This window comes from Orcinus orca, chromosome 19 (assembly GCF_937001465.1).
Source record: "Orcinus orca chromosome 19, mOrcOrc1.1, whole genome shotgun sequence".
Taxonomy (NCBI): Eukaryota; Metazoa; Chordata; class Mammalia; order Artiodactyla; family Delphinidae; genus Orcinus; species Orcinus orca.
In genome coordinates, this window is record NC_064577.1 from 28,003,380 (window position 1) to 28,029,828 (window position 26,449).

Sequence of the window (26,449 nt, forward strand, 5' to 3'; positions counted from 1 at the left end):
CTGTCATACAGAGTGAAGTAAGTCAGAAAGAGAAAAACAAATATCATATATTAATGCATGTATGTGGAACCTAAAAAAACGGTACAGATGAACCGGTTTGCAGGGCAGAAATAGAGACACAGATGTAGAGAACAAACATGTGGGCACCAAGGGGGGAAAGTGGTAGCGGGGTGGGTCGGGGGGTGGGTGGGATGACTTGGGAGATTGGGATTGACATGTGTACACTAATATGTGTAAAATAGATGACTAATATGAACATGCTGTATAAAAAATAAATTAAATTAAAGTAAAAAAAACAAACCCACTGCTGGGACTTCCCTGGCCGGTCCAGTGGTTAAGACTCCAAGGTTCCACTGTGGGGGCACAGGTTCGATCCCTGGTCAAGAAGTTAAGATCCCACATGCTACACAGCATGGCCAAAAAATATATATATTAAAAAAAAAACAATATGCGATAGATAAACAACAAGGACCTACTGTATAGCACAGTGAACTGTATTCAATATCTTGTAATAACCTATAATGGAAAAGAGTCTGAAAAACAATATATGTGTATATATATATATATATATATAAACTGAATCACACCTGAAATTAACACAACACTGTAAATCAACTATACTTCAATAAAAATTTAAAAATTAAAAAAAAATTTAAAAACCAACTGCAAGATAACAACCCCAGGAAAGAAAGCCAAGATTTCCTGACACCAAGACAGCTCCAGGGAAGAGTCTCCTTCATTTTACCTCGACTTTCACATCTGTTCTCACGTCTCAGATATTTTCTGGTAAAGTACTTCTCTGTTAGTTCTGCTTGCCTTTGCCATCCGATAGACATCAGGGTGTTTCAGTGGGAGGACAAGGGTCTCTGGCATCTAGTCCTTCTGCTTTTGTGGCTTATTACAAATCTTGCAAAGGCCTGTGAACTTTTGAAATGAGTACATTGTCTGAACTTTGCAGCTCCTCCCAATAACCAGAGGGCTGGTACTGGGAAGTGTGGCTAAGACCGAGGGTTGTGACCTGGTGCTTCCTTGTCACAGAAACCCTCACCATCCTTGAGAGAGGGGAGCATTCTGCATGGGGATGCCAGAAAGAAACTCAATGTGTTTGCTCCCCTAGTGACAAACCCATCACCAGATCTTTAAAGAGCGCACAGGCGCAATTAAGCAATTGGCTTGCAGGTTTACCGGGGGAGAAAAGTCGTATTAATACAGGAAGAGTTGCATAGATTTGTTAACTTAGGATGAACGCTGCATAATGTAGACCAGCTATCTGATGGCTTTGGTAATTGACATGAAGGCAAGGAGAATAGGCCAAGTGTCGAGATGGGCCCTTAGAGCCACCTTAGGCAAGCAGCACATTCTTCCTTGGAAGAAAACAAAGACAAACAATGAGTGGGTGGCTTCAGTGGATTTGATAATGTTCCATTTCTTCATTAAGGTTGTGAACATGAGGTGTCTGCTTCCCTATCCTTTATAACGTATCTGCATCCTATATAAACATATAGTATACACCAAATATTTTATAACTTCAGATGAAATAATTAATAAGCTAATAAAACACAGGATTGGGGATATCTGGGTTTGTGGCACTGCAGATGGAAAGGGTGGTAGGGAGGATGTGGGAGGCTTCAGAAACTCCCCAGGAGGGCATTTTTATTCTGGAACGTAGAGTAGGCATCCCTCCTTTCTGCTACGAGTGGCTTTCCTACCACACAAGCATTCAGAATGTCTCTTCTCTATTTCTGACCCTTAGAAACAGAGTCTCACCCCTTCCTTAATTCTGAACCGCTCCTCAGAGGTTCAGTGGGTGGGTCACCCTTCCTTGATGCTAGAACCGCACCCCTTCAGGACAAGACCGCGTGAGTTTGCGATCACAGTGGATTATTTGGGGGAGAGCTTATGCTGGGCGGGGGAATCTAAGTGATTAAAGGGGCCTTTCTCCCAACTGATATAGGATCACGGGGCCCTCATGTGTGAAAACCTTAGAGTTTCGATGAATAAGATTACTAGAAGGCTTTAGGGGGACACTAGACCACACGAGCTGGACCTAGAGGAGAGAATCCACGTCTAGAGAACAGTGTAGACAAGCTCTGTAGCTGCCAATCCTTAGCCCATATGTGAGCACCAACCCTTGACAAAGTATCACTAAATTTGTAGGAGATTATATACACACACAACAGAAATCCATATTGGCATAAAGTCGCCAACTGTCCTTCTTGGGAAACACTGCCTATTATTCTGACTTGGGGAATGTCCTTTCTTTTATGAAACTATGGTCGTAACAGATGGTTTAGTAGAAACTGTCTTAACCAACCCCTTTCTTAACCAACTTATTAGATCAACAAGCACCCTCCAATCTCTTGGTGAAACATACTATCTTTATGCTTGTGGCAATGGGCAGATTCTCTTGAAGATCCCCTCGCTTCTGCTCTCACCCGTTGAGGTATGTGTTGAACAAGAGTCAACGGCATTCAGGCCCAAACTTGTTTAGGCCGGTCAAACATGTTAATTATAATTATGCAATTTAATGAATTCATCCATAAACTAACCAATTAAGAGTGTAAACAGAAAGGATATTGACCAATGACAGGAAATGTAAACAAAGAGAACTGGTTATTTCTACAAAAACTAAATTGAATGCTTTAGAGCACGCCATTTTTTTTTTTTTTTTTTAGAGCATGCCATTTTTTTAAAAAAAAAACATCAAATTAGGAATGAGGGAGAGGACTGTAAAATAGTCACAGTGAAAACATAAAAATGAAAAGAGGTTTCGCAATCAGATCGCGTCGTAAGTATCCAGAATGTCTTGCTTCACGTTAGGGAAACTGGAACTAGAAACTCCAGGACGAGACAGTGTGTGTGATTTGTGCAGAAAAGGCAATGAGTCCCTCTTTCAGCAGACCCATCAGTGAAAAAGAGGCTTAGAGCTACATCCAAATACCAGCAAATGACGACACATTTAGATATTTTGAGCCAAAGAAAGCATTTAGAGGAAGAATATATCTTTTGTGTGATTCCTTGATTTAACCAACTTTTCCAATGAACGGACCAATAACAATTTCAACTACATTGGGTAAGAACGCACCTACCTGATAAAATAAAAGGCTGACTACTATATCAGTCCCTCCTGATCTAAAAAATTGTTGTTACATGAAATCAACAGATGTTAGCTGGCCCTTCCTGGCCATTCCTGCTAAAGGCCATGTATTTTGAAGATCGCCAGTGCAGTATATTTTTCTCCCTCAACTGACTCTCAAAAGGGCTCTGTCCATAGAGAAAGGACTTGTCTGCCAAGGGGGAGGGAGGGTGGGAGAGGGAATGATTGGGAGTTTGGGGTTAGCAGATGCAAACTATTATATATAGAAAGGGTAAACCACAAGGTCCTACTGTCTAGCACAGGGAACTATATTCAGTATCCTGTGATAAACCATAATGGAAAAGAATATTAAAAAAGAAGATATATATATATGTGTGTATATATAATATGTATAACTGAATCACTTTGTTGTACAGCAGAAATCAACTACACTTCAATTTTTTTAAAAGGGCTCAGGGGCTTCCCTGGTGGCGCAGTGGTTCAGGGTCCACCTGACGATGCAGGGGACACGGGTTCGTGCCCCGGTCCGGGAAGATCCCACATGCCGCAGAGCGGCTGGGCCCGTGAGCCACGGCCGCTGAGCCTGCGCGTCCGGAGACTGTGCTCTGCAACGGGAGAGGCCACAACAGTGAGAGGCCCATGTACCGCAAAAATAAATAAATAAATAAATAAGAGAGAGAGAAAGGGCTCTGTCTTCTGAGAGCCAGCAATATACACATAGTTCTCAACAGGAGACTATCCAAGCCCTCCAATTTTTATAAAGTGGAATCTTTAAATATTAATCATTCAAAAAGCAAAGGAGGGAAACCCCGGAAACTTTAGTCAGGTTATAAATAATCGTGCACTCAACCAGAACTGAATGGTTAAATCTCTCAGAGTTTGTCTTAACAGAATGTGCTTTCCTGGAAGGTGGTAAATGCCACCCTCACTCAGATCAGCAGAACCTTATCTGAACTTTCTCTCTCTTGCAATAAAGGTGCCAGTCCACAGCCCAAAGTCTGCCTTAGCAGGGTCTCCGGAAACGGTTGAGACAACACCTAGATGCCAGTCATTATGAAACAATTTCCCTTCAAACCTCTTGCACATGTTTGCCTCCCTTCTCCCACCCTGACTACTTCCCCAGCGCTCTCAGGACTGAACAAATCGGGCTGGTTTCAGGGCAGAGTCCTGTAGTCATGACCCAAAACCTAAAGAACCTAAATGCCTCCCGTGAGGACCACCAGTCAGAAATCCGCCCCATCCAGCTATAGAACGGACTGGACAAATTTCACAAATATCATGGGCTGCTCAGCTACATCTCTGAGGACATGAGAAGGTCTCTTTTCAGACAGCCACCCATCCAGATGGCTGGGAGCTGGGATAAAAACATTATATCCCGCGATATATCTGGTAGACACTTTTTTAAAGCTTGCATGAGGCAATTAAAAGCGTGAATCAGAGTGAATCTGTCTTCTAGGCTGATTTACCTTCCCTCGGCTCAGCCGGGCGACCAGGACCTTCCACATCCAGCCCATATCCACCATGCAGACAAAGTCAGGGTGGGAGGGAAGTCCAAGAGGGAGGGGATATAGGTATACATATAGCTGATTCACTTCATTGTACAGCAGAAGCTAACACAACGTCGTGGAGCAATTATACTCCAGTAAAAATAAAAATTAAAAAAAAGAGGAAGAAGAGGCCACCAGACTCCTCCAGCCAAATCAGACGGAGCTGAATACTAGTCTGTGTTCCTAGACATGACACAAGTTTCACGACAGTAAATCTTTACTAGTATCTGTGGTAGATTCCAGAGAAGATGAGTCCCCTACAATCCGACAGAAGCTTGTACTGAGAGAGTCTGTTTTGTGCGGGCTGCTTAAACACTCAGCAGTAAAGGTACTTCCCGCACAACGGTTAAAATGGCGCAGTGACGCCATTCAGAACGTGGCTGTCTGTTGTGACTTATTCATGGAGCTCAATTCACTGTTTCATTTAAAGGTCTCCCTACAGGCACTTCGCGCTCTGTAAGTCCTAAAACCACCTGGGTCAGAAATACTCTTGCTCTGACCCACTCAGCTCAGGTGACCAGCCCAAGAATATTTAAGCTTGCTTGGGTTCTGTAAGCTCTCCCAGGATGACAAAGCCCTTGAGATTCTAGGGAATCATCTTTCAGGGAGTGGGGGGCAAGAAGAAAGAGCAGCCCATGCTGAGATGAGATGGCCATCCACTAGGCCACCTCCGCAGACTACTTGGGATGTCCAGAGCTGTGAGAAGTTGGGGAAACCCCAGGACACACTGATAATGGCCCAACTAAACATCCCTACGGTCCCAATACCTGCTGGGGCACTTGTCTGTGACCCCCAGGCAGAGCTGGTCCTTTCTTCCCAAGTCATGACTCCCTTCCCTGACACTTCCCTCCAGCCCCAAACAAAAGAAACCCAAGCAAAGGAAGAGACCTTTGTCCTCCAGTCAAGGGGAATCATGGTGCCTCACCGCTCTCATTTCGGGAGGGGAAAAAAGTGTCTCCACTGCATGCTGCTGGGAAGGGGATCCTGAAATCCCTCTGGTTGCCCAGGTGACCCAGGGGTCCCTTCCTCACGTGATGGACACGGGTGTCCCTGCTCCTGAAAGCTCACCCTGAGTTCCCAAGTCTGAACCATCACGTTACTTATTCATTCGGTCAACACATAAATATTCAATAACCCACCCTGTACCTGACATTAAACTAGGCACGGGGGATACAGCAGTGAGTAAGACAAATTCCCCACGTCTGGGCAGCCTACAGCCAGGTGGAGAGGGGACAATCAGTAAACCTATGTGCCAATAAACAAGTTAGCTCATAAAGTAGTAAGTACTACTTTTTTTTTTTGCGGTACGCGGGCCTCTCACTGCTGTGGCCTCTCCTGTTGCGGAGCACAGGCTCCGGGCGCACAGGCTCAGCGGCCATGGCTCACGGGCCCAGCCGCTCCGCGGCATGTGGGATCTTCCCGGACCGGGGCACGAACCCGTGTCCCCTGCATCAGCAGGCGGACTCTCAACCACTGCGCCACCAGGGAAGCCCAAGTACTACTTTTACTTAGGGCAATGTGACAGAGAGGAATCAGAGGTGTAGCAGGGGCCACTGCTGTTAGGGGGGTCTGGGAAGGCCACCCTGGGAGGGAACATTTGAGCTGAGTTGTGATAATAAAAATAAGCTTTTTTTTTTTTTGCCACACCACATGGCCTGTGGGATCTTAGCTCCCCGACCAGGGATTGAACACAGGTCCCTGCAGTGAAAGCACGGAGTCCTAACCACTGGACCACCAGGGAATTCCCTTTTCTCCTTTTCTCCCTCTCTCCCTCCCTCCCTCTCTCCCTGCCTTTCTCTCTCTTTGGCAAACCTAACTATTCACATATCCGTTGGAAGAGCATTCCAGAAAGAAGGAATAGCAAGTGTCAACGCCCTGAGAAGGGACCACGTATTATCTTGTTAGAAGGATGGAAGAAAGTCCAGTGTGGGCAGAGCAGGGCAAGTGAGAGGCAGAGTAGCCAGAGAGAGGGTCTTAGGGGCAGGCAGGGACCCATGGACCCTGGGGGCCTCGGGCTGTGGAAGAAGCCACTGGAAGGTTACAAGCAGGGAGTGATCAGGTCTGTGCTTTAAAAAGATCCCTCTGGCTGCTAGGAGGAGACTGGACTCAGGAGCAGAGAACAAGAGGGACTCCAGGCCGGGAACTGGACTAGTTTGGTAACCATGGAGATGGCAAGCTGGGATGAGATTCAGGATTCCAGAGGGAGAGCTGCCAGGACCCTAGAATAAAGACAGCAAGTCCAGCGTCTGTATATACTCGATGACTGTCCCTGTGTGAGTAGCTGTGTATAGACACACACGCTCACACACACACACACACACACAACACACATTATCCTCCTTATACACACAGTCCAGGGTGGTGGCCCAGACTCCAGATTCTGGAGCCAAGATGCCCAAGTTCAAATTCTAACTTATCCACTTGCTAGCAGTAAAATTTGGTAAGTCACTGAACCTCTCTGTACCCAGATTCCTCCTCTGTAAAATGGGGACAATAATAAAGGCGTCCTCTTAGGGTTGTGGTGAGGATTAAATTAGTTACTATAGGTAAAGCATTTAGGGAAGAGTACCTGTTACACAGTATATTTTTTCCTATTTCTGCTGTAACAAATTACCACAGATGTAATGGCTTCACTAACACAATACAAATTTATTCTCTTACAATTCTGGAGACCAGAAGTATGAAATCAGTTTCACTGGGCTAAAGTCAAGACGTCAGCCGGGCTGGCTCCTTCCGGGGGCTCTGGGGAGGATCCGTTCCTGCCTTTTCAGCTCCTGGAGGCTGCGGCGTTCTGCGGGCCCTGGCTGCATCACTCCGACCTTTGCTCCCACCATCACACTGTCTTCTCCTCTGTGACCTTCTTGCCTCCCTCCTATAAGAAACCTTGAGCTTATATTCAGGGCCCAGTTGGATAATCCAGAATCATCTCCCCATCCACAATCCTCAACTCTGTTACACCTGCACAGTCCCTTATGCCACAGAAGGTAACATTCACAGGTTCCGAGGGTCCAGGTGCCGCTAAGTCTTAGGACCGTTGTTCAGTCCAGCACTCGTGATAAGCAATAAATAAAAGTGAATTACTATTATTATCGTTACCATTGTGACTGCTCCCTCAGCAGCTCCGGAGTGTATCCCCAGCCCCCTCCCAAGCTGTGTGGGAGAGAAAGGGATGTGGAAAGACCCCTGTCTAACTCCCAGAAGTCCCTGAGACTAGGCCCTGAGCCCAAACCATAGCTGGCCACGATGCTGACTGTATCAGACAGAGGCCTCAGGACCTGGCTGGTCCCATGAGGGGACTGGGGGGCAGGCAGAGAGCAGATGAAGCAGGAACGTACTCAGAGGCCTCGAGTGGGTCTGAGAGGGGCCCCTGGAGCGCAGGCTAAGGCTTCCTGATGGCGCTGTATTCTGTGGGTTCCTCATGGCTCCTGCTGGGAATGCAGGTGATGAGGTGCTCCATGTTGCTATAGGTTGGCTCTTGATCTGAGGTTTCCAAAGACAGAGCTGCACGGGCAATGTCCTCCCTGAGAAAGGGAGTCTGCAATGAAGACGTCCTCGGGGTTAGAGAGGCTGGCAGGAGGCTGTGCCCACGGACGGAGGAGACCTTGGAGGAGCCTGGGGAGACAGACCCTCCAGGGCTTCTGGAGTCTTCTCCCAGGCCCTCCAGCTGCTCCCCCCTCCACTCTGCCAGGCACCTTTAGCTCCGGCCACGGCAGAAGATGCTCTCCCTCAATTCCATGCCAGGGCAGCACATTTGGCATGGAATCCAGGTCCCTCAGCCTGTCTGGGTCTCCCCTGCCCAGCATGAGGACCGTGTCTGACCGGGCTCTGAGTCTCCCAATGCTAAGACCTGGTGTGGAGGTACTTCAAATGCCAAAAGCATGCAGGAGCTCTGCCAGCAAGGCTTTCAATAGCTGCATCTTGTCCCAGCACCCACCCTCCCACGTGGGCAGGAGAAAGCCGGTCCTCAAAGGAAGGGCAACAGCGGGTCCGGTCTGAGCCCCGTAGCAGCCCCACCAAGTGCATACCATGGTGACATACTCCACTTCCTCCGTGTTGGCCTGGGCGGGGGAAGAGGACCTCGTGGAAGCCTTCTTCTGGGACGACACAGAGTTTTCAGTCTGCGGCAGGCTCAGGTTTGCGTAGCAGATGTCGCCCTCCTTGGGCTGAAGCGCCTAGGAGAGGAAACACAGGTTTCTCTTCCACAGAGGGACGCGTGGCTCTCTGCTCCCCTGGGACCCCCCTCTCCCAGCTCCCTCTGCAACCCCCATCTCCTCTTAGCCTCCCACACCTCCCCCTCCCAAGCCCTCCTCCCTTCTGGCTGATGCCAGCATACGACCGGGCCCCTTCCCCGGCCCTTGCAGCTGGGCCATGAGTATATGGACATTTGGGCACAGAGTTTGTCTGATACATTTGGACCTTGGTGCTCCTGGGAGATGGAAAATAAGGAAGTGAGGGAAACATGTCTGGTGTCTCTGCTCTGACCTCGGGGACTCTCTTACCTGCTCTGGGGATATCTCAGCAGCTAAAAGACAAAAACAATCAGAGTTAGAAAGCCCATCCCCTCAGGTCTGGGAGAGAAAAGAGGTGAATTAGGCTTCGAGCTCAGAGAGAAGAGACCTGCTTCTAATTCTGATCCCTCAGAGGAGAACTAAGGAGACCTCAGCCCATCCATTCCCCACATCACAGAACTGTGCAATCAGCTGCTCAGGTGGCCCTGCCAGTTATCAACCCCCCCGGGATTAGGCTCAACCTAAAACTTCTGCTGGGATTCTGCCTGTGACGCCACCATTTCTCCACCTGCAGGGCTCAACTCAAAGTCACACCTACTTTCTCCAGCTATCCAGGCTGTCGGATCCCTCCCTCCCTGGCTCCCAGGGCATCTGATCTATGTCTGTCTCATCACCCTTGTCCCACTGAATTCTGGTTGGTCTTCAGGAGGGATGCGGGCTGCTGGATGGCCGAGATTGTCCCTCCCATGCCTTCCGGGTGCGGACTGTACCAGGCACAAGAGGGGCTCCATCAGTACAAGCTGTCCATGCGACGGGATGGCTCTAAGCTGCCCTCTGAGTGGCGTACCCGAGCTGGGTCATCACTGTCTGGACCAGCTCTCAGGTGCCCTCTGGTTCCTGTTTCTTTCTCTCGCTGCCCTCCCCCTGCCACCGTCACGCCCCCAGCTTCGGAGACAACAAAGAAACAAGAAAGATTTTCCCTATGATTTTTAGATACTGAGGGGGACAGAAAGTATTTTTAACTTAGGTCACGGACAATACATTGGGGGGAAAGTATGATGAACAGGAGTCAGGCTCCCGTGTCTCCAAACTACAAGATTCCCCAGGCTGTGGGGACAGAGCAGTGTTAAAGAGGGTCCCATGAGTTCCCAGATCCCAGTGGGTTCTGAGAAAGGGAGGAGGCGCAGTTAATGTGAGAACGTGGAAGTGGAGCCAGACAGGAAAAGTGTTTGGCCGAGGCCAGACCTCGTGATAGACAAGTGCAGACTCGTGAGCAGAGGTCCTTCCTTAAAGGGCAAATATACACAGAACAAGTAGGGTAGCCTGAGAAAGGGCTGAAGGGAGGAAGGGCAAACATAGGAGTGGCCACCAGCATTCCTGAGAAAACACAGAGAACCGTGTATGAGTGTGCGCACGCACATGTTGTGTGTGCGTGCGTGAACATGCGCTCGTGCATGTGTGTATACATCCGTGCGTGTGCGTGTGTGTGTGTTTCTCCATGCCCCCATGTCTATTCAGAACCTCCTTGACCACCACAGGAATTCTACTAAAGTGTCTGGGGACCCTAGGAAGGCTGCCTGCCTAAGGCCATTGCCATCTCTGCCACCAGGAACCAAGCCAAGAAACAGACAGGGAGGCAGAGCAGAGAGGCAAGAGGAGCAAAGAGGGATGAGCAAGGTAGAAATGAGTCCAAAACCTCCTGGGTTCACCTCCAAGCTCCAGCCCCTCAAACTGCCAGTTGCCGTGGCCTTTGGGACGGCACCCCTTCCAGACTGTGCAGGTATTCCCTTGGGCTGATGGTTCCCGGATGACCATGCTGGCCCACACACTTCCACCCAGCCCAGCCCCAGCCCGGTGTCAGCCAGGTCCCCTCACCTTTCTTCTGTTGTTTCATCATTCTCCAAACCACAAGTGAGGTCACCATCAAGAGAAGAAGCAGCACAACAAAGATGAAGGGAAGGAGGGTGTTGGCCTTCAGGAACACACTGCTGGGAACGACAGAGGATGCCCCAGGCACCCAGGCTCACCTCCTGTCTTTGGCCTTATCCCACCCACCTGGGAGCAGGGACAGCCACAGGCCTTGAAACCTTTCAACCTACAGGCCTGAGGTTTCCAGTCGGGGAACCCCTACTCCCAGATGCCCTCAAAGATGGTGTTTTAAAAAAAGAGAGAGGGGGGTTCCACAAGGGGTCTCAGTGGGTCTAGAAGCCAAACAGAAATTGTATGGCAAAGGCTCTGAAAAGGCCTCCCTGCTTCTAAGCTTGCCCCCTGTACAGGCTGAACAGTGTCCCTCACCCAGTAATTCATGTTCATTAGGGACTGGAGAAGGTGACCCCTTGGGAAATAAGATCTTTGCAGAGGTCGTCGAGTTAAGAGGAGGTCATACTGGATTAGGATGGGCCTGAATCCAATGACTGCTGTCCTTATAAAAGGGAAATGGGGGCACACAGACACAGAGGGAAAAGGCCATGGGATGACAGAGGCTGAGATTGGAGTGATGCCGCCATAAGCCAAGGAGTGCTTGGCTCACTGGCGACCACAAGAAGCTAGGAGAGAGGCCTGGGACAGAGTCTACTTTTGAGCCCAAAGAAGGAGCCAACCCTGCCGACACCTTGATTTCATTTCTGGCCTCCTGAGCTGTGAGAGTAAGTGAGAGGAGGCCCCAGCATCCTTGAGCTTGAGGGTCCGGAGACAAGCTCTGGCTGGGACCTGGGACTACAAAAGTCTCCCCTTTGGAAGAGTTTGGGCCAAGTGGGCCACATGTAACAGCAGCATCAGAGCTGGCTTACCCGCTGTTGGAGTCGGGGCTGGTTACAGCCAGGGAGTCACTGGTCTCTTCCAGGTTGACCGACACTGTGAACACGTTGATAGCAGAGGTGGCAGGAGTGGTGGCCGGCACTGCGCTGGGTGCTTGGCGTACAGACCAGGTTACACATTGCTCTGCCTGTTCACCCACCCGCAGCCTTACACATGGCTCTGAGCCGGGGGTGGGGATCATGGGCTACCTGAGGAGTCTGGAGCAGGGCCAAGGGAGAGAGCCTATAGCCTGGACTGCTCATATCTCCCTGGCCGCTAGGAGACTCAGAACCTCAGAGGCAGGTGGAGCTGGCACAGGTCCGGGGAGGACATCAAGCAGAACTTGGAAGGTTAGGGGGGGCCAGGCTTGCCTCAGGACAAGGGCAGCTGGAGTTCAGCTGGAATTCAAACACTCCGGCTGCTTATGACGGGGCCTCGGCCAGGGGCCAGTGCCTCTCACCTTATTTATCCACAAGGACATGAACAGAATGGGGGCTCTCAGGTGGCTGACATAACCCAAATCTGTGACTTCAAACATAAGGACCAGCCCTGAGCAAAACCCTGAGGTTCAGGAAGAGCCTTTACTTGGGGCAAGTTATAAAGCTTTCACAATGGGGATGGTTACATCTCAGGAACGCTGTCAGGACTGAACGAAATGAGGCTGTGCTCTGCAAGTATAACAGGCCTCACACGTTCCTGGGGTGGTGGAGGCTCCGTTGACTGTGCGCCCACCCCCGTTGCCACAGGTGCCCAATGAGCTGGTGTCACCAGCTCTCTGCAGAAGCAGAGCCCAACAGATAAACTCGATCAGACCAAGGCACTGAGACCACTGAGCCGACACGCTCAGCGTGTTTGCATTCTGAAAGGATTTAAGAAGAGAACATCCTTAATCCCAAATGTGTAAATGGCAAATGATGGGATTTCAGGCACCTGGGAATGCAGTCCTTTGATTGTGGAGGCCTTTCCAGACCCCAGGAATTAATGGCAGCAGCCCAACTGTGCTGGGTCTTTCCCCCTGAGATGGGATATGGACCAGGGGGTGGGAGCTGCAGCTCTGAAGACCCAGCCCCAAATTCCAGAAAGAATAGGAACACCTGGGCAACGGGAGTCCCAGGAAAACATTAGCAGAAATTAGGGTCTCCGGGTGAGCCCATCACCTTGATCTCCATGGGCAATAGACTCGGGCACCGGGAAAAATAATGTGTCGAGAAAGGCTTGTCCCATCCTGGAGGAGGCCCTGGGGGCCATGAGAGCCTCTAAGGGAAGCCTTGCCCCTCCCAATCCCAGGTGGTCAGTGTGGGTTCCATGAGACCTCAGGACTCCCCCACCCCTGTGACGGTTCACTCTGAGTGACAAGTCACTAAAGAGGGACCCCAGGGACCAGGACAGAGCAGGCCCTGAAGAGACACATCTACACATACACATACGCCTACCTGGGTTAATGGTCACTTTAACTCGGACCCCAAGGTCAGTTCCAAATCTCTCAATCCCACACCAGTAAGTGTCTGCATCGTTTAGCCTGAGCTTCTCCATGGTCACGGCGATGGTGCGGCTTTTCCTATTGTCCCTGATGGACACGCGGCCCTTCTTCACCTCCTTCTCTGGTTCAGTGGTTTTAACGACGAATTCGCAGCTGCTCCAAGCAGCTCCTCGGCACCACCACTTCTCATGCGTCTCCCACCCAGGGCTGTATTGACACTTCACAGTCAACGAGTCTCCCTCTAGGCCGCTCACTGCTTTTGGGCCAGTGATGGCAGATGAGCCTGGAAAACACGAATCCATGTACCTGTCACCTCCCATCCTGAGGGCAGGGCCACAGCCTCCTGCATTGTGAGTAGTTCCAATAAACCCAAGGTCCTCATGAGTTAAGTAGCAGTCAAGAAAGGAATACACCTTACACATAAAGACCTTTTGTTCTTCAAAATCCTACCAGATCAAAGCCACCAGGAAAATCCCATAAAAGCACAACTACAGACCTTAAAGAAACAAAAACGTTGACACAGAGCAATAATAACTTCCTGTAGTTCACCCCCTCTCCCCTTCTCTGTGGCCAGTAAGTTTTTCTATTTCCAGCAATGTCCTTTTGCAACCATCTCTGTGTTATGCTGGTCTGATGGGGAAGAACGACCAGAGGACCCATCTCCACAGAAGATGACTTTGTACTGAGGACCTCAGGAGGTTTAGCTGAAACACCCCCATCACCTAGCCCTGGAGAAACTTCCTAACGGTTCTAATTGTTTCGAGCGGTTCTACTGTAAACCACCCTGGAAGGAACGCCTTTGAAATCGACCAAAACAGTATGCAAATCAGTCTCCCCATGCTGTGGAATCTGTAACACCCAGATCCCATTTCTCCCCATTGAATTGCTTTGGTTCCTTTGTCAAAAAGCAAATCTGTGGGCTTCCCTGGTGGCGCAGTGGTTGAGAGTCCGCCTGCCGATGCAGGGGACAAGGGTTTGCGCCCCGGTCCGGGAAGATCCCACATGCCGCGGAGTGGCTGGGCCCGTGAGCCATGGCCGCTGAGCCTGTGTGTCCGGAGCCTGTGCTCCGCAGCTGGAGAGGCCACAACAGTGAGAGGCCTGTGTACTGCAAAAAAAAAAAAAGCAAATATGTGAGTTCTTTATGGATTTTCCATTCTGTTCCGTTGATCCATTTGTCTGTCCTTTTGCCAATCCACACTGTCTTGAATACTATAGCTTTGCAGTAAGGCAGGTATCATAGAGTAAAGCAGCATTTCCCGATATATATGTTCTTACTCTTTCTTTCATTTTCTCGCCTTTGAAAGATTCAAGATACAGAGAAATGTATCTTTATTATAAGAAAAACAACACTTCAAGCATGATGAAGAATGGCATCAGTGTCAGACCCTGGGAGGTAGTGAGGACCAGGGCAATCTGGAGAGCAAACGCCCTCCGCAGAGGAGAGGCCCCTCCCACTCAGCCCACTGTCCTCTTGCAAGAAGCAAGCAGTGTAATTTAAGATCTTCTCATTTTTCTGGAGGACTCCAAATTCTGGGTTTGGGGTGGAACCTCTCAGTTTTAAAACTCTGGCTTATTTAGAAACAACAGCTATCCAGCCCGGGCCGCCCAAACCCGTCTGCCGGCAGAGCCTGCTGTCCGGGCTCAACTCAGATCCACACGCGTAAGGGAGGTTCCCTCTGTCATTTTCCTTGTGTGTCTTTGTCAGCGTTGGTAGTAGAGATATGCTACTTTCACACAATTGATCTGGCAGATTTCCATTATTTTGCGCTCTGAGATCAGAACATAAATAGAGCAAAGGAATTTTGGTTTCTTTCGGATCTTAAAAAATTGGCTAGAAAACGATCTGGCAAATTCTTCATTGGGACAAATTCTTTGATTACTTAAATTTTTTTCTCCATGAATATTGACCTATTTAAGCTTTTTTATTGTTCTTTAATAAATTCTGTTCTTTTGTTTTGTTTTTCCCCAAAAGATGTCTATTTTACAGTGTATTAGCATAAAGTTCTGCAAATATAAAGTATCCTTTAATAATTAAATTTTTCATACCTATTATAATGACACATTTTGATGACATGTGCTGTTTTATTTTATTGATTACATGTGTCACAAGATTTCCTCCTTCATGTTTTTCCTCCCCCTCTTCCTCTTTCTTTTTTCCTGTGCTAAACCATTTTGAGATTTAGTTGGTAAATGTTACTGTTTTTAGTTTTAAGTTATTAATTTCTCATAGATATAATTTTATTTCCTTGAGATTACCACGTATCTTTTTCTAATCTGCTAAGTTTAAAGCTGGGATAATTTTCTTCCTTTCTAAAGTTAAATAAAGCATGTTGAAAACTAAGAATTTACTTCTGTCCACTTTTAAAGTTAAGATATAATTCGCATATCATAAATTTTAGACTTTGAAAATGTATACTCCCGTGGGTTTTAGGATATTCACAAAGTTGTACAACCATGAACTCTATCCAATTCCAGAATGTTTTCATCACCCCAGAAAGAAGCCCTGTACCCATTAGCAGTGACTCCTCACCTACCCCTTCCCTGAAACCTCTGGAGACCACGAATCTTTCTGTCTCTATGGACTTGCCTTTCTGGACATTTCATGTAAATGGAAGCATACAATATATGATCTTTTTTGTCTGACTTCTTTTACTTAGCATAATGTTTTTAAGATTCATTCATGTCATAACATGTATCAATATTTCATTCCTTTTTCTGGCTGAACATTATTCCATGGTGTGGATCTGCCGCATTTTGTATATCCATTCATCACTTCATGACATTTGGGTTGTTTCCACTTTATGCATAATTTTGGAACACTGGAAAAGTGCTTTTCTTATAAAACAAAGCATGAATCTATCCTCTGGCCTAGCAATTTCACTTCTAGGTATTTATCTAAGAGAAGTTAAAAACAAATGTCCACAAAAAAGAATTTTTATCACAGCTTTATTTATAATATCAACATATTAGAAGTAACTCAATGGAGTGGGAGGTTGGGGTGAGCAGATGTGAGCTTTTATATAGAGGATGGAGAGACAGCATGGTCCTACTGTGCAGCACAGGGAGCTATAGTCAATATCCCATGATAAACCCTAATGGAAAAGAATACATTTTAAAGGAATGTATATATATGTATAACTGAGTCACTTTGCTGTATAGCAGTAATTAACACAACACTGTAAATCAACTATACTTGAAAGAAAGAGAGAAAGAAAGAAAGAGAGAAAGAGAGAAAGAAAGAAAGAAAGAAAGAAAGAAAGAAAGAAAGAAAGAAAGAAAGAAAGAAAGGAAGGAAGGAAGGAAGGAAGGAAGAAAGAAGGAAGGAAGGAAGGAAGGAGGGAAGGAAGGAAGGAAGGAAGAAAGAAAGAAAGAAAGAAAGAAAGAAAGAAAGAAAGAAAGAAAGGAAGGAAGGAAGAAGGAAGGAAGGAAGGAAGGAAGGAAGGAAGGAAGAAAGAAAGAAAGAAAGAAAGAAGGAAGGAAGGAAGGAAGGAAGAAAGAGAGAGAGAGAGAAAGAAAGAAAGAAAGAGAAAGAAACTCAAATGTTCACCAACAGGGGAACAGGTAAACAATTAGTAGCATATTCGTAGTAACAGCATAGTACAGAATAATAAGAAGGAGTGAATTAGTGATACAAAAAACAACATGGATGAATCTCAAAAACACACTGTGTGAAAGATCAAAAGAGAATAAACTTCATGATCCCGTTTATGCAAAGTTCTACATTAGGCAAAATAACCTTCGGTGATAGAAATTACAACAGTGATTCATGGGTGGGGGAAAGATTGGGAGGGACACTAAAGAACTCCAGGTGATGGAAATGTTCTGTATCTTGATAGGTGATACAAGTTACATGAATTTGTCAAAACTCAGAATTATACACTTAAGATCTATACATTTCACTATATGTAAATTATACCTTAATTTAAAAGACTTATGGGATGCATCTGGAGTTATGCTTAAGGACATTTTATAACGTTAAATGCATCTATTAGAAAAGTAAAAAGGACTTAAATTTAATAAACATATATTTCAGAAGTTAAAGGAAAAACAGAAGGAGGAGTAGGAGGAAAGAAGAAAGTAGAAGAAAGGAAATAATGAAGTTAATAAAAATTAATGAAGTGGAAAAAATCATATAATAAGGAAATCAAAAAAGCCTAGAGTTGGTTAAAAATAAATAAATAAATAACCCTAATTAGATATTCATTACAGAAAGAGGGAGGTCTAAATAATGAATATCAGGAATGAAAATGGGGACATCAGTACATATCCTGCACACATTAAAAGGGTAATAAGGACTTCCCTGGTGGCACAGTGGTTAAGAATCCGCCTGCCAATGCAGGGGACACGGTATCGATCCCTGGTCCGGGAAAATCCCACGTGCCGCAGAGCGTGCGCCACAACTACTGAGCCCGCGCGCCTCGAGCCTGTGCTCTGCAACAAGAGAAGCCACCGCAATGAGAAGCCCGCGCACCGCAACGAAGAGTAGCCCCCGCTCGCCACAACGAGAGAAAACCCGCGCGCAGCAACGAAGACCCAATGCAGCCAAAAAACAAAAAAGCTAACAAGAGGATAAGGCAATAATAGGATAGGATAATAAAAGGATATCTAGATAAGATTATGGCAATAAATTTGAAATTTTTTGGAATAAACAGATGCCTAGCAAAAATAATACAATGTGCTAAAACAACACAAAAAGAAATAGACATCTGAATAATCTTACAACTATTTAAATAAATTAAATCCATTATTAAAAACCTCTCCAAAAGAAAACTCGAGACGTCTATAGCTTCAATGGAGATATCTATTTACTAAACATTGAAGGAAGAAGTCATGTCTACCTTACACAAAAGAATTCTGAAACAAAGGAAAGGAGGATGCAATCCCAAATCCATTTAATGAGACTGGCATAATCTTGATGCCAAACCCTGACAAGGGCAGTGCAAGAAAGAAATATTATAAGCAAATATCACTCATGAATATAAGTGCAAAGGTCTGAAATGAAAACTCAGCAAGCTGAATCCAGGGCATCTTTTTAAGATTCATGCATGTGTTATAACGTGTGTCAGTATTTCATTCCTTTTTATGGCTGATCACTATTCCATGGATCTGCCACATTTTGTATATCCATTCATCAGTTCACAACATTTGTTTTTCCCACTTTACACTAAGATCCCACATGCCGCGAGGTCAACACCCATTCATGATTTTCTAAACATTCTTAGCAAATGAAGAGTAGAACATGCTTTATCTGATAAAGATTATCTATTTAAAGCCTCAGGGCTTCCCTGGTGGCGCAGTGGTTGAGAGTCCACCTGCCGATGCACGGGACACGGGTTCGTGCCCCGGTCCGGGAGGATCCCACATGCCGCGGAGCGGCTGGGCCCGTGAGCCATGGCAGCTGAGCCTGCGCGTCCGGAGCCTGTGCTCCGCAATGGGAGAGGCCACAACGGTGAGAGGCCCGCGTACCGCAAAAAAAAAAGGAAAAAAAAAAAAAAGCCTCAGCAAATACCGCAATTAATGTGAGACATTGGCATATACTTTATAATAATGTGTTAACCTGGACATTGATTCTGTGTCCACTTTTCTGTACATGTGCTGTTTTCTGAAATTCTGACCAACGTAGTGAGACATGGAAAAATATAAAATATATAATTATTGGGGGGAAATAATAACAGTTATAGAAAAGTTTTAAATCTTAAGTTTAAAAGGACTTTCATTTATAATGGAATTCAATAGAGTGGCTAAAGCCACAATAAATATATTAAAATCAATGGCTTTCCTATAAACCAGCAACAAGTAGTTGGAAAATAAAATAGAAAAGTGCTCATTTACAGTAGTAATAAAGGTGTATTACATACCAAGAAATAACTTTAACAGAAACAATCAGGACTTATAGAAAAAAAACCATACACAAACACAATGAAGTTTTCTTGACAGACATAAGGTTTAAATATAAGAGAAGAGCTCTGTTATGATCCTGAATGAAAATGCTGTATACTGTAAAGATTTTCCTCCTTCCCAAATACATTTATAGATTTAACTCAAAACCCCCAGAACATTTTGAGAGCATGTACATTTTTTTTCAGATAATCTCCATCTATACACATGTGTGTATATATATGAATATGTATGGCTATGTAATAAATATTATATTTAATATGTGCTAGAGATTATTTGAATAAATGAAGAGACAAGAATTTTTAACATATTAAAGATGAGCAGTAAGGAGGGACTTGCCTGCCAGGTATCAAAATAGTACCAGGCCAGGGGCTTCTTTGGTGGTGCAGTGGTTAAGAATCCGCCTGTCAATGCAGGGGACAAGTGTTCGATCCCTGGTCCAGGAAGATCCCACATGCCGTGGAGCAGCTAAGCCCATGTGCCACAACTACAGAGCCTGTGCTCTAGAGCCCACAACCCACAACTACTGAGCCCGCGTGCCACAACTACTGAAGCTCTCGAGCCTAGAGCCCGTGCTCCACAGCAAGAGAAGCCACCACAATAAGAAGCCTGCACGCCACAGCGAAGAGTAGCCCCTGCTCTCCACAACTAGAGAAAAGCCCATGTGCAGCAACAAAGACCCAACGCAGCCAAAAATAAATAAATATTTTTAAAATAAATTTAAAAAAATAAAATAGTACCAAGCCATAATAAAGAAACCAGTTTGTGAATATAACAAGACTGTATACACATATCAATAGGACACAGTCAATAGCCTAAAAACAGACCTAGTCTATTTAAGAATTTCACATATACCATAGAAGACTAAAACGATAAATAGAGAAGGGAAGGGTTAAGGCATAACCCTATCCTGTCACCTCTCAGTGTGCTCCATTTAGGTAAATATAGAGAGATTAAGGAGGTCAGCATAAAATAGCAAAGCATTTTTTAAACTGAAAGAAAACAGAAGTGAATCTATAAAATTCCTGGATGACAGGGAGATCTTTCGAAACTTGAAATCAATGGACGACAGGAAACTAGAAAGAGTTAGTAGTGAATTTGACTGCATGCAAATATAGCACTTGGACATACCAATAAAAAAAGACTGAAAAGGCAAAGAACAGACTGAGAGAAATATTTAGAACAAACAACATAGAAAAGGATTAATAGAGTTTCTCTCGATTAAGAGTGTATAGAAGAAAAACATTAATACCCCATTTGGAAAACTGATGAGAGGTAAGAGGCAAGTCACAAAGAGGAAATTCAGCAGCTAATAAAATTCAAATGTTTCATTTAAATAATCTAGCAAATAAGAAATGTGGAAGACAACACCTTTTTTCACATAACAAACCAATCAAGTTTTGATGACTCACTTTTTTGCTGACGGGGGCCAGGTGGTCCAGGCACTGTGAGAATATGCTGGAAGGAATGTAGCTGGTTCAGCCATACAGAAAGCCATATGGCAGTCATATGTAAAAAACACAGTCATGCCCTTTGCTCCAGTAATGCTACCTCTAGGATTTGGTTCTCAGGAAATAATCAAAGAGGCTAACAAAAAGGGTGTGCACAAAGGTTCATCACATAATTAGCAAAAATAAAGGAAACAAAGTTAACTTCCACCAATTAGGGAAATAAGTATATAATGAAATATAATGCAAACACTGCTGCTTATGCTTAGAAATATTTTTAATTATGTGGAAAATTCTCATATGAAGTGAAAATAAGGGTGTTAAAAAATCGTATGCAGTATAACACCAATGAACTTTTAAAATATGCATAGAAAACAAAGCTTAAACATAAGTAAACCAAAATCTTAACAACTGGTCACCTCGGGCATTAAGACAGACATAAGGGTTTTTTTTGTTTTTGTTTTTGTTTTGATTTTTATTTATTTATTTTTGGCTGCGTTGGGTCTTCGTTTCTGTGCGAGGGCCTTCTCTAGTTGCGGCGAGTGGGGGCCGCTCTTCATCGCGGTGCGCGGGCCTCTCACTGTCGCGGCCTCTCCCGTTGCGGAGCACAGGCTCCAGACGCGCAGGCTCAGTAGCTGTGGTTCACGGGCCCAGCCGCTCCGCGGCATGTGGGATCCTCCCAGACCAGGGCTCGAACCCGTGTCCCCTGCATTGGCAGGCGGGTTCTCAGCCACTGCGCCACCAGGGAAGCCCCAGACATAAGGTTTTTTGATTTTTCCTAATTCTTCATTTTTTCCTGTACTTTCCCAAGTGTCAACAATGAGCATTTACTACTTTCAAAATCATAGGAAAAACAAATGCCTGGACAGGGCTGTTTAATAGTGTGGTAGGCAGAGCAATGGCCCCCAAGGATGTCTGTGTCCTAACCCCCAGAATCTGTGAATATGTTCACCCTTACATGGCAAAAAGGGACTTTGCAGATGTCATTAAATTAGGGATGTTGAGATGGACAGATTATCCTGGATTATCCCGGTGGCCCAATATAATCAGAAAGGTCCTTAACCGAGGGAGGCGGGAGGGTCTGAGTCAGGGAAGGAGTGATGACAATGGAGCGGGGGCTGAAGTGATGTGGGACCACACGCCAAGGAAAGCAGGCAGCCTCTGGACTTCCCTGGCGGTCCAGTGGTTAAGACTCCGCACTTCCACTTCAGGGGCCGCAGGTTTGACCCCTGGTGGTCGGGGAAGTTCCGCACGCCCCAGGGCGTGGCAGGCAGCCTCTGGAAAGCCTCTGGAAGTCGAGGAATCAAAGTTTCCTCCTAGAGCCACCAGAAGGAGCGCTGCCCTGTTGACTCATTTTAGACTTCTTATCTCTAGACTGTAACATTATAAATTTGTGCTGTTCTAAGCCAAGTTTGTGGTCATTTGTCCCAGCAACCCTAGGATTCTAACGCGGATGGCCATTCCATCTTTAGTTGTCATTTAGTAGCGGATCTGACCCTTGAACTCGACTGAGCATTTACTATCAGCTCTGACCCTTGGACCATCTGCTCCACTCAATTCTCGGACCCCTCTTCCAGGTCCCCACTCCCCAGCAACCTGTGCTGTGGGAACCCTCCTGGCACAGAGGCAGCCTGGAGCTCCAAGAAGCAGCATCCTCCCTGGGCATGGTTACTCGCAGCCTAGATGATCAGGAATAATCCTAGATCAGGTGGAAGCTAAGCCCCAGGGGGAGGTGAGCGGCTCACGGTCAGTGAATGACAGTTGGGACTGGACCCCATCTCCGGCTCAGCAGGGGACATCAGCTAATTTCCACTCTGGGTCAGCACGTCTGGGGTCTTGTCCACCTCTGCCACCACTTACGGTGAGGCTTAAGTTGGACAAGACAGCTCATTTTTCTCTGAAAAAAATAGCATCATTAAGACTCTTGTCTCATAGAAAATGAATGCTATAAAGCCCGGTGGGAACTTTCTGGGGTATCTTCTCGTGTACTTTTAAAACAGTGAACCCTTGCAAAGAGGGAAGTAGTGCTGGTTAAATGTGTTACTTGCAATCGGAAGTTCTATGGGAAAGGCTGGTGACAGGTGGCACAGAGGTTCCCACTTGAGACTGGCTTCCTGTTAGTGCACAGCTGAGCCTGTCCCACTTCAGACAGATATTCCCGCTCTGCCTCAATCACTCCTAAACCATATACACACGCGTGCGCACGCGCGCACACACACACACACACACACACACACACACACACTACTCTCACATCTGCTCACCGTCAAGTTCCCCTGTTCCCAGACGTCAGGGAAGAAAAGCAATCCTTTACGTGCATTCCCTGCTTTGCTTGTCAATTTGTCCCCTGACTTCTCACCCCAAATCTATCTTCTCTGTTTCTACACCGAAACTCAAGGCGGAGCACCCACAAGCCACCCGCAGCCACCGGCAGGAGGAGAGCCACACATCTCTCTCCTCCCCAGAGACCTTTTCCCCAAAGAGATAATAGTATCCTCCCAATCGGCCCCAGCAGGCTGTTGTGAAGTGTGTAAGGAAGCCACAAGGCCTTTCTGTTCCTCAAACGTACCACGGCCAAGCTCATTTCCACATCAGAGCCTTGCTGTGCCCGGTGCCTGAAAAGGCGTCCCTGATCTGAAGTGCCCGTTCCTTCTCGTCTCCCAGGTCTCAGCTCAGAAAGCGCCTCCTCAGAGGGCTCCTTCTAAGCCCACCCTATCGAAAGCACAGCCACCACCCCCTGAGTCAGGGCATCTAGCTCAGCTCTGTTCACAGCACGTGCCACTGCTTGGAAGCATCATTTTCATTTCTATGCCTGATGGAATGAACGATCCAATCAGACCACGTAAAAGAGTCATGGGTCACAAAGGGATGTCCGGTTGTCACGCCCCCTGGAGACTCAGATCCAAACGCAACCACAGAAACTTTTCTCAGGAGAACACGACGGCTCCTAACTCTTCTCTCTGCTCCGCAATTATTTTCTTATGGAGATATAATTCACATACCATGCAATTCACCCTTTTAAAGTGGACAGCTCAGTGCTTTTGTAAGATACTCACAAAGCTGTGCAAACATCGTCACTAATTCCAGAACACTGTCATCATCTCAAAAGAGAAACCCCATACTCATTAGGCGTCCCTTCCCCTTCCTCCCTCCCCCAGTCCCTGGCAACCACTAATCTACTTTCGGTCTCTATGAATTTACATATTCTAGACTTTTCATATGAATGGACTCATACAAAGTCCAGCCTTCTGTGTCTGCATTCTTTCACTGAGCTTAATCCAGGTTGTAGCAGGTGTCAGTACCTCATTCCTTTTCATGACGAGTAGTATACCCTGGTATGAGTATACCACGTTTTATTTATCCATCCATCAGTTGATGTGCATTTAGATTGTTTCCACTTTTTAGCATGGACTATGTTGCCCTGAACATTTGCATACCAGTTTTTTGTGTTCTTTTTTTTTTTTGCGGTACGCGGGCCTCTCACTGCTGTGGCCTCTCCCGTTGTGGAGCACAGGCTCCGGACGCGCAGGCTCTGCGGCCATGGCTCACGGGCCCAGCCGCTCCGCGGCATGTGGGATCTTCCCAGACCGGGGCACGAACCCGCGTCCCCTGCATCGGCAGGCGGACTCTCAACCACTGCGCCACCAGGGAAGCCCCCCACCCTTGACTTTTAATCAAAATGGTATCCATGGGACTTCCCTGGCGGTCCAGTGGTTAAGACTCCAAGCTTCCAATGCAGGGGGTGCGGGTTCGATCCCTGGTTGGGGAACTAAGATCCCACATGCCACACGGCGTGGCCAAAAAAAAAATGGTATCCATCAACCTCAAGTTGGCTTCAACCCTGTGTCTCTGCTCACGTCCCTGTCCCCTTTTCCTCTTCATTCTACAAAGCTGACCTCCTCTCGACCTTTCCATTCTACTATTTCCTTCCCCCAAAGCCTAGAACTGCCTCTCCCTCTCCATCTGGCAAACTCCCGCTTCCCTTCCTTCCAGGCCCCCTTCAGCCTCACCCCTTCCCGAGAGCCCTCCCTTGCTCATAAAACTTTCTGGAAGGTGACAGTGCAGGAGCAATTATTCGCCAGTTCTCCTGAGCAACTAGGGTGCCTCTGCTTTTCTGTGACCAGTGGGGGCCATCCGTCTGTCCATTTTGAATGACCAGCCCCTGGGTGGTCAGGAGTTATGCCTGGTTCTAGGTTCATCACGAAGACCACGCCCCATATTTCTGCATCGGCCGTTGTGGGCACCGCAACACAAGGGTGAGGGATTGAGTGGATGAAACACACAGGCTGACGACTGGGAGGAACTACTTAGAAAGGGGGTTGGTTTCTCAGCAGGACACCTTGCTGGGCTCCCTCCTCCCTCTGCCAGCCACTTCCTCCTGCCCCATAGGCTTTTCCCGAGAGAACAGACCCAGGCCCAGCTCACCTGCGAGCCGGCGGAGGAGATAGAACAGCAGCAGCAGGTGCATTTTCTCCTCACACGGGTCCTCCTTGGTGGAGCGTGTCAGCGAGAACCAACTGCAGTCTGCTTCATCTTCCAGCCCTTCTGCGTTCACTTATTCTCACTCTTGTACTTCCTCCTTCAGGCCCTTCCCACTGACGAATGAGACTCAAAGAGGAAGGAGGTGGAATGGGTGAAATTTCAAGGCAGTTGGCAGTTCAAGAAGTGATCACAAATAAGCTTTTGAGAAGTACCTCCCTGTCCGGAGCCATGATGGGTTCTCTAAAAGGAGAACTTTGCTCCTTCTTGGCCTTGAAGTTTGCAGACCCACCAGTTCTGAGCAGCTCTTACTCAGTCCTTCTCTGTTGGTGGGAAGACTGGGATGGGGGAAAACCAGCCCCACTGGAGAAGTCGCGGGGAGCTAAGGCTGATGAACACAATGTCCTAAATGTGTAATTTCAAGCGTAGCCAAATTCTCGGGAGCCTGGAAGGTCAGGAGTTCCACTATATCACGGGGAGCTTGAGCCAAAGTCAGAGAAGAGATTGTAGATTCCAATCTAGACCAGAGATTGGAATGAGGGGGTGAGGGGGTAACAAAACCCAGACTACCTACTAAAAGAAAGGGGCTCAAAGAGTAGGGACACGGGTATTCCCCGGGGGTCCAGTGGTTACGGCTCCGCACTTCTTCCACTGCAGTGGGCACGGGTTCGATCCCTGGTCGGAGAACTAAAAAACAGAGTAGGGACAAGTGAGCAGGGAACTACTGGTCCAATGGGCAAGAGGGGCCTCTGTCCTGAGAACATACCAGGAACTCTTGTTGCTGTGCCCCAGTTTACAACGTGAGAATCCGTGGATATTGATTCCAGCCTGAATCCTCCAGAAACTTGTCAGTTATACCTTCCTGAAGAAACCAGCTCATTGTTCATGGCTATTACCCCCTAGCTCCTCTCACCCCCTGACACACACCTTGTAATAACTATCTGTTGCAGTGGGAAGAAAGGATGCACCAGCTTCGCCTGTCTGACTCCCTTTCTTTTTTGACAATTTTGCGCCCATCTCCCACCCCTCTTCCCCATCAGAATCCCCCAGCAGGACCTGGGGTTAAGCACAGAAATTAGGAAAGAATTGGACGTTTCTCATACTTTGTTCCTAGAGCCACTTTTGCCGTGTGTCACACATACCTTGTGACATCTCGAGGAGCGAGTGAATCCCAAGGAGAGATAGAAGCCCTCACGGGCTCATCAGGAGTGAGTAGGCATCAGGAGGGTTACCTGCACTGAAAAACACAGCAGCTAATAAGCCAGGATGTGGCCAGAATTGGTCTCGCACTTTACATACCTCCAGACCGTAAAATAAGGTCAACAGTACAGGGTGAGAGCTCGGTCAGCCCTTGGTCCCCGCTGCTCAGCAAAGCCATCCTTGGCCTGTGGCACTGAACAGCTATGCCAAGAGACATGGGGCCCCAGCAAACAGGAACACCATTTGGCTTCCAGGGGAAATGACCAAGGCATTAA

At 47.0% G+C, this 26,449-nt stretch overlaps 2 protein-coding genes across 7 annotated transcripts in view; one reads left to right on the forward strand and one right to left on the reverse strand.

Annotated features, from left to right (window-relative positions):
• Positions 1-26,449, forward strand: part of RAB37 (RAB37, member RAS oncogene family) — a 71,449-nt gene that overhangs the window by 15,181 nt on the left and 29,819 nt on the right. The gene's annotated exons all lie outside the window — the stretch shown is intronic.
• CD300LF (CD300 molecule like family member f) lies at positions 1,161-25,076 on the reverse strand. 6 transcript variants are annotated; one of them, XR_004486341.2, is made up of 9 exons: positions 24,921-25,076; positions 13,103-13,432; positions 11,663-11,783; positions 10,749-10,861; positions 9,144-9,166; positions 8,670-8,816; positions 7,980-8,179; positions 7,306-7,516; positions 1,161-1,364 (listed from the first exon to the last, which is right to left on the reverse strand). XR_004486341.2 is itself a non-coding variant. In XM_033438427.2 (8 exons), exons 1-7 carry the CDS (start codon positions 24,961-24,963, stop codon positions 8,024-8,026), a joined length of 873 nt encoding a protein of 290 aa, XP_033294318.2. In that variant the 5' UTR covers positions 24,964-25,076; the 3' UTR covers positions 7,274-7,516; positions 7,980-8,023. The 6 variants fall into 6 exon arrangements, 4 of the variants coding, with proteins under 4 accessions (XP_033294318.2, XP_033294317.2, XP_012390603.2 ...); XR_004486340.2 differs by lacking the exon at positions 1,161-1,364 and adding an exon at positions 6,432-6,863; XM_033438427.2 differs by lacking the exon at positions 1,161-1,364 and having other exon boundaries at positions 7,274-7,516; positions 10,749-10,858; positions 11,663-11,726.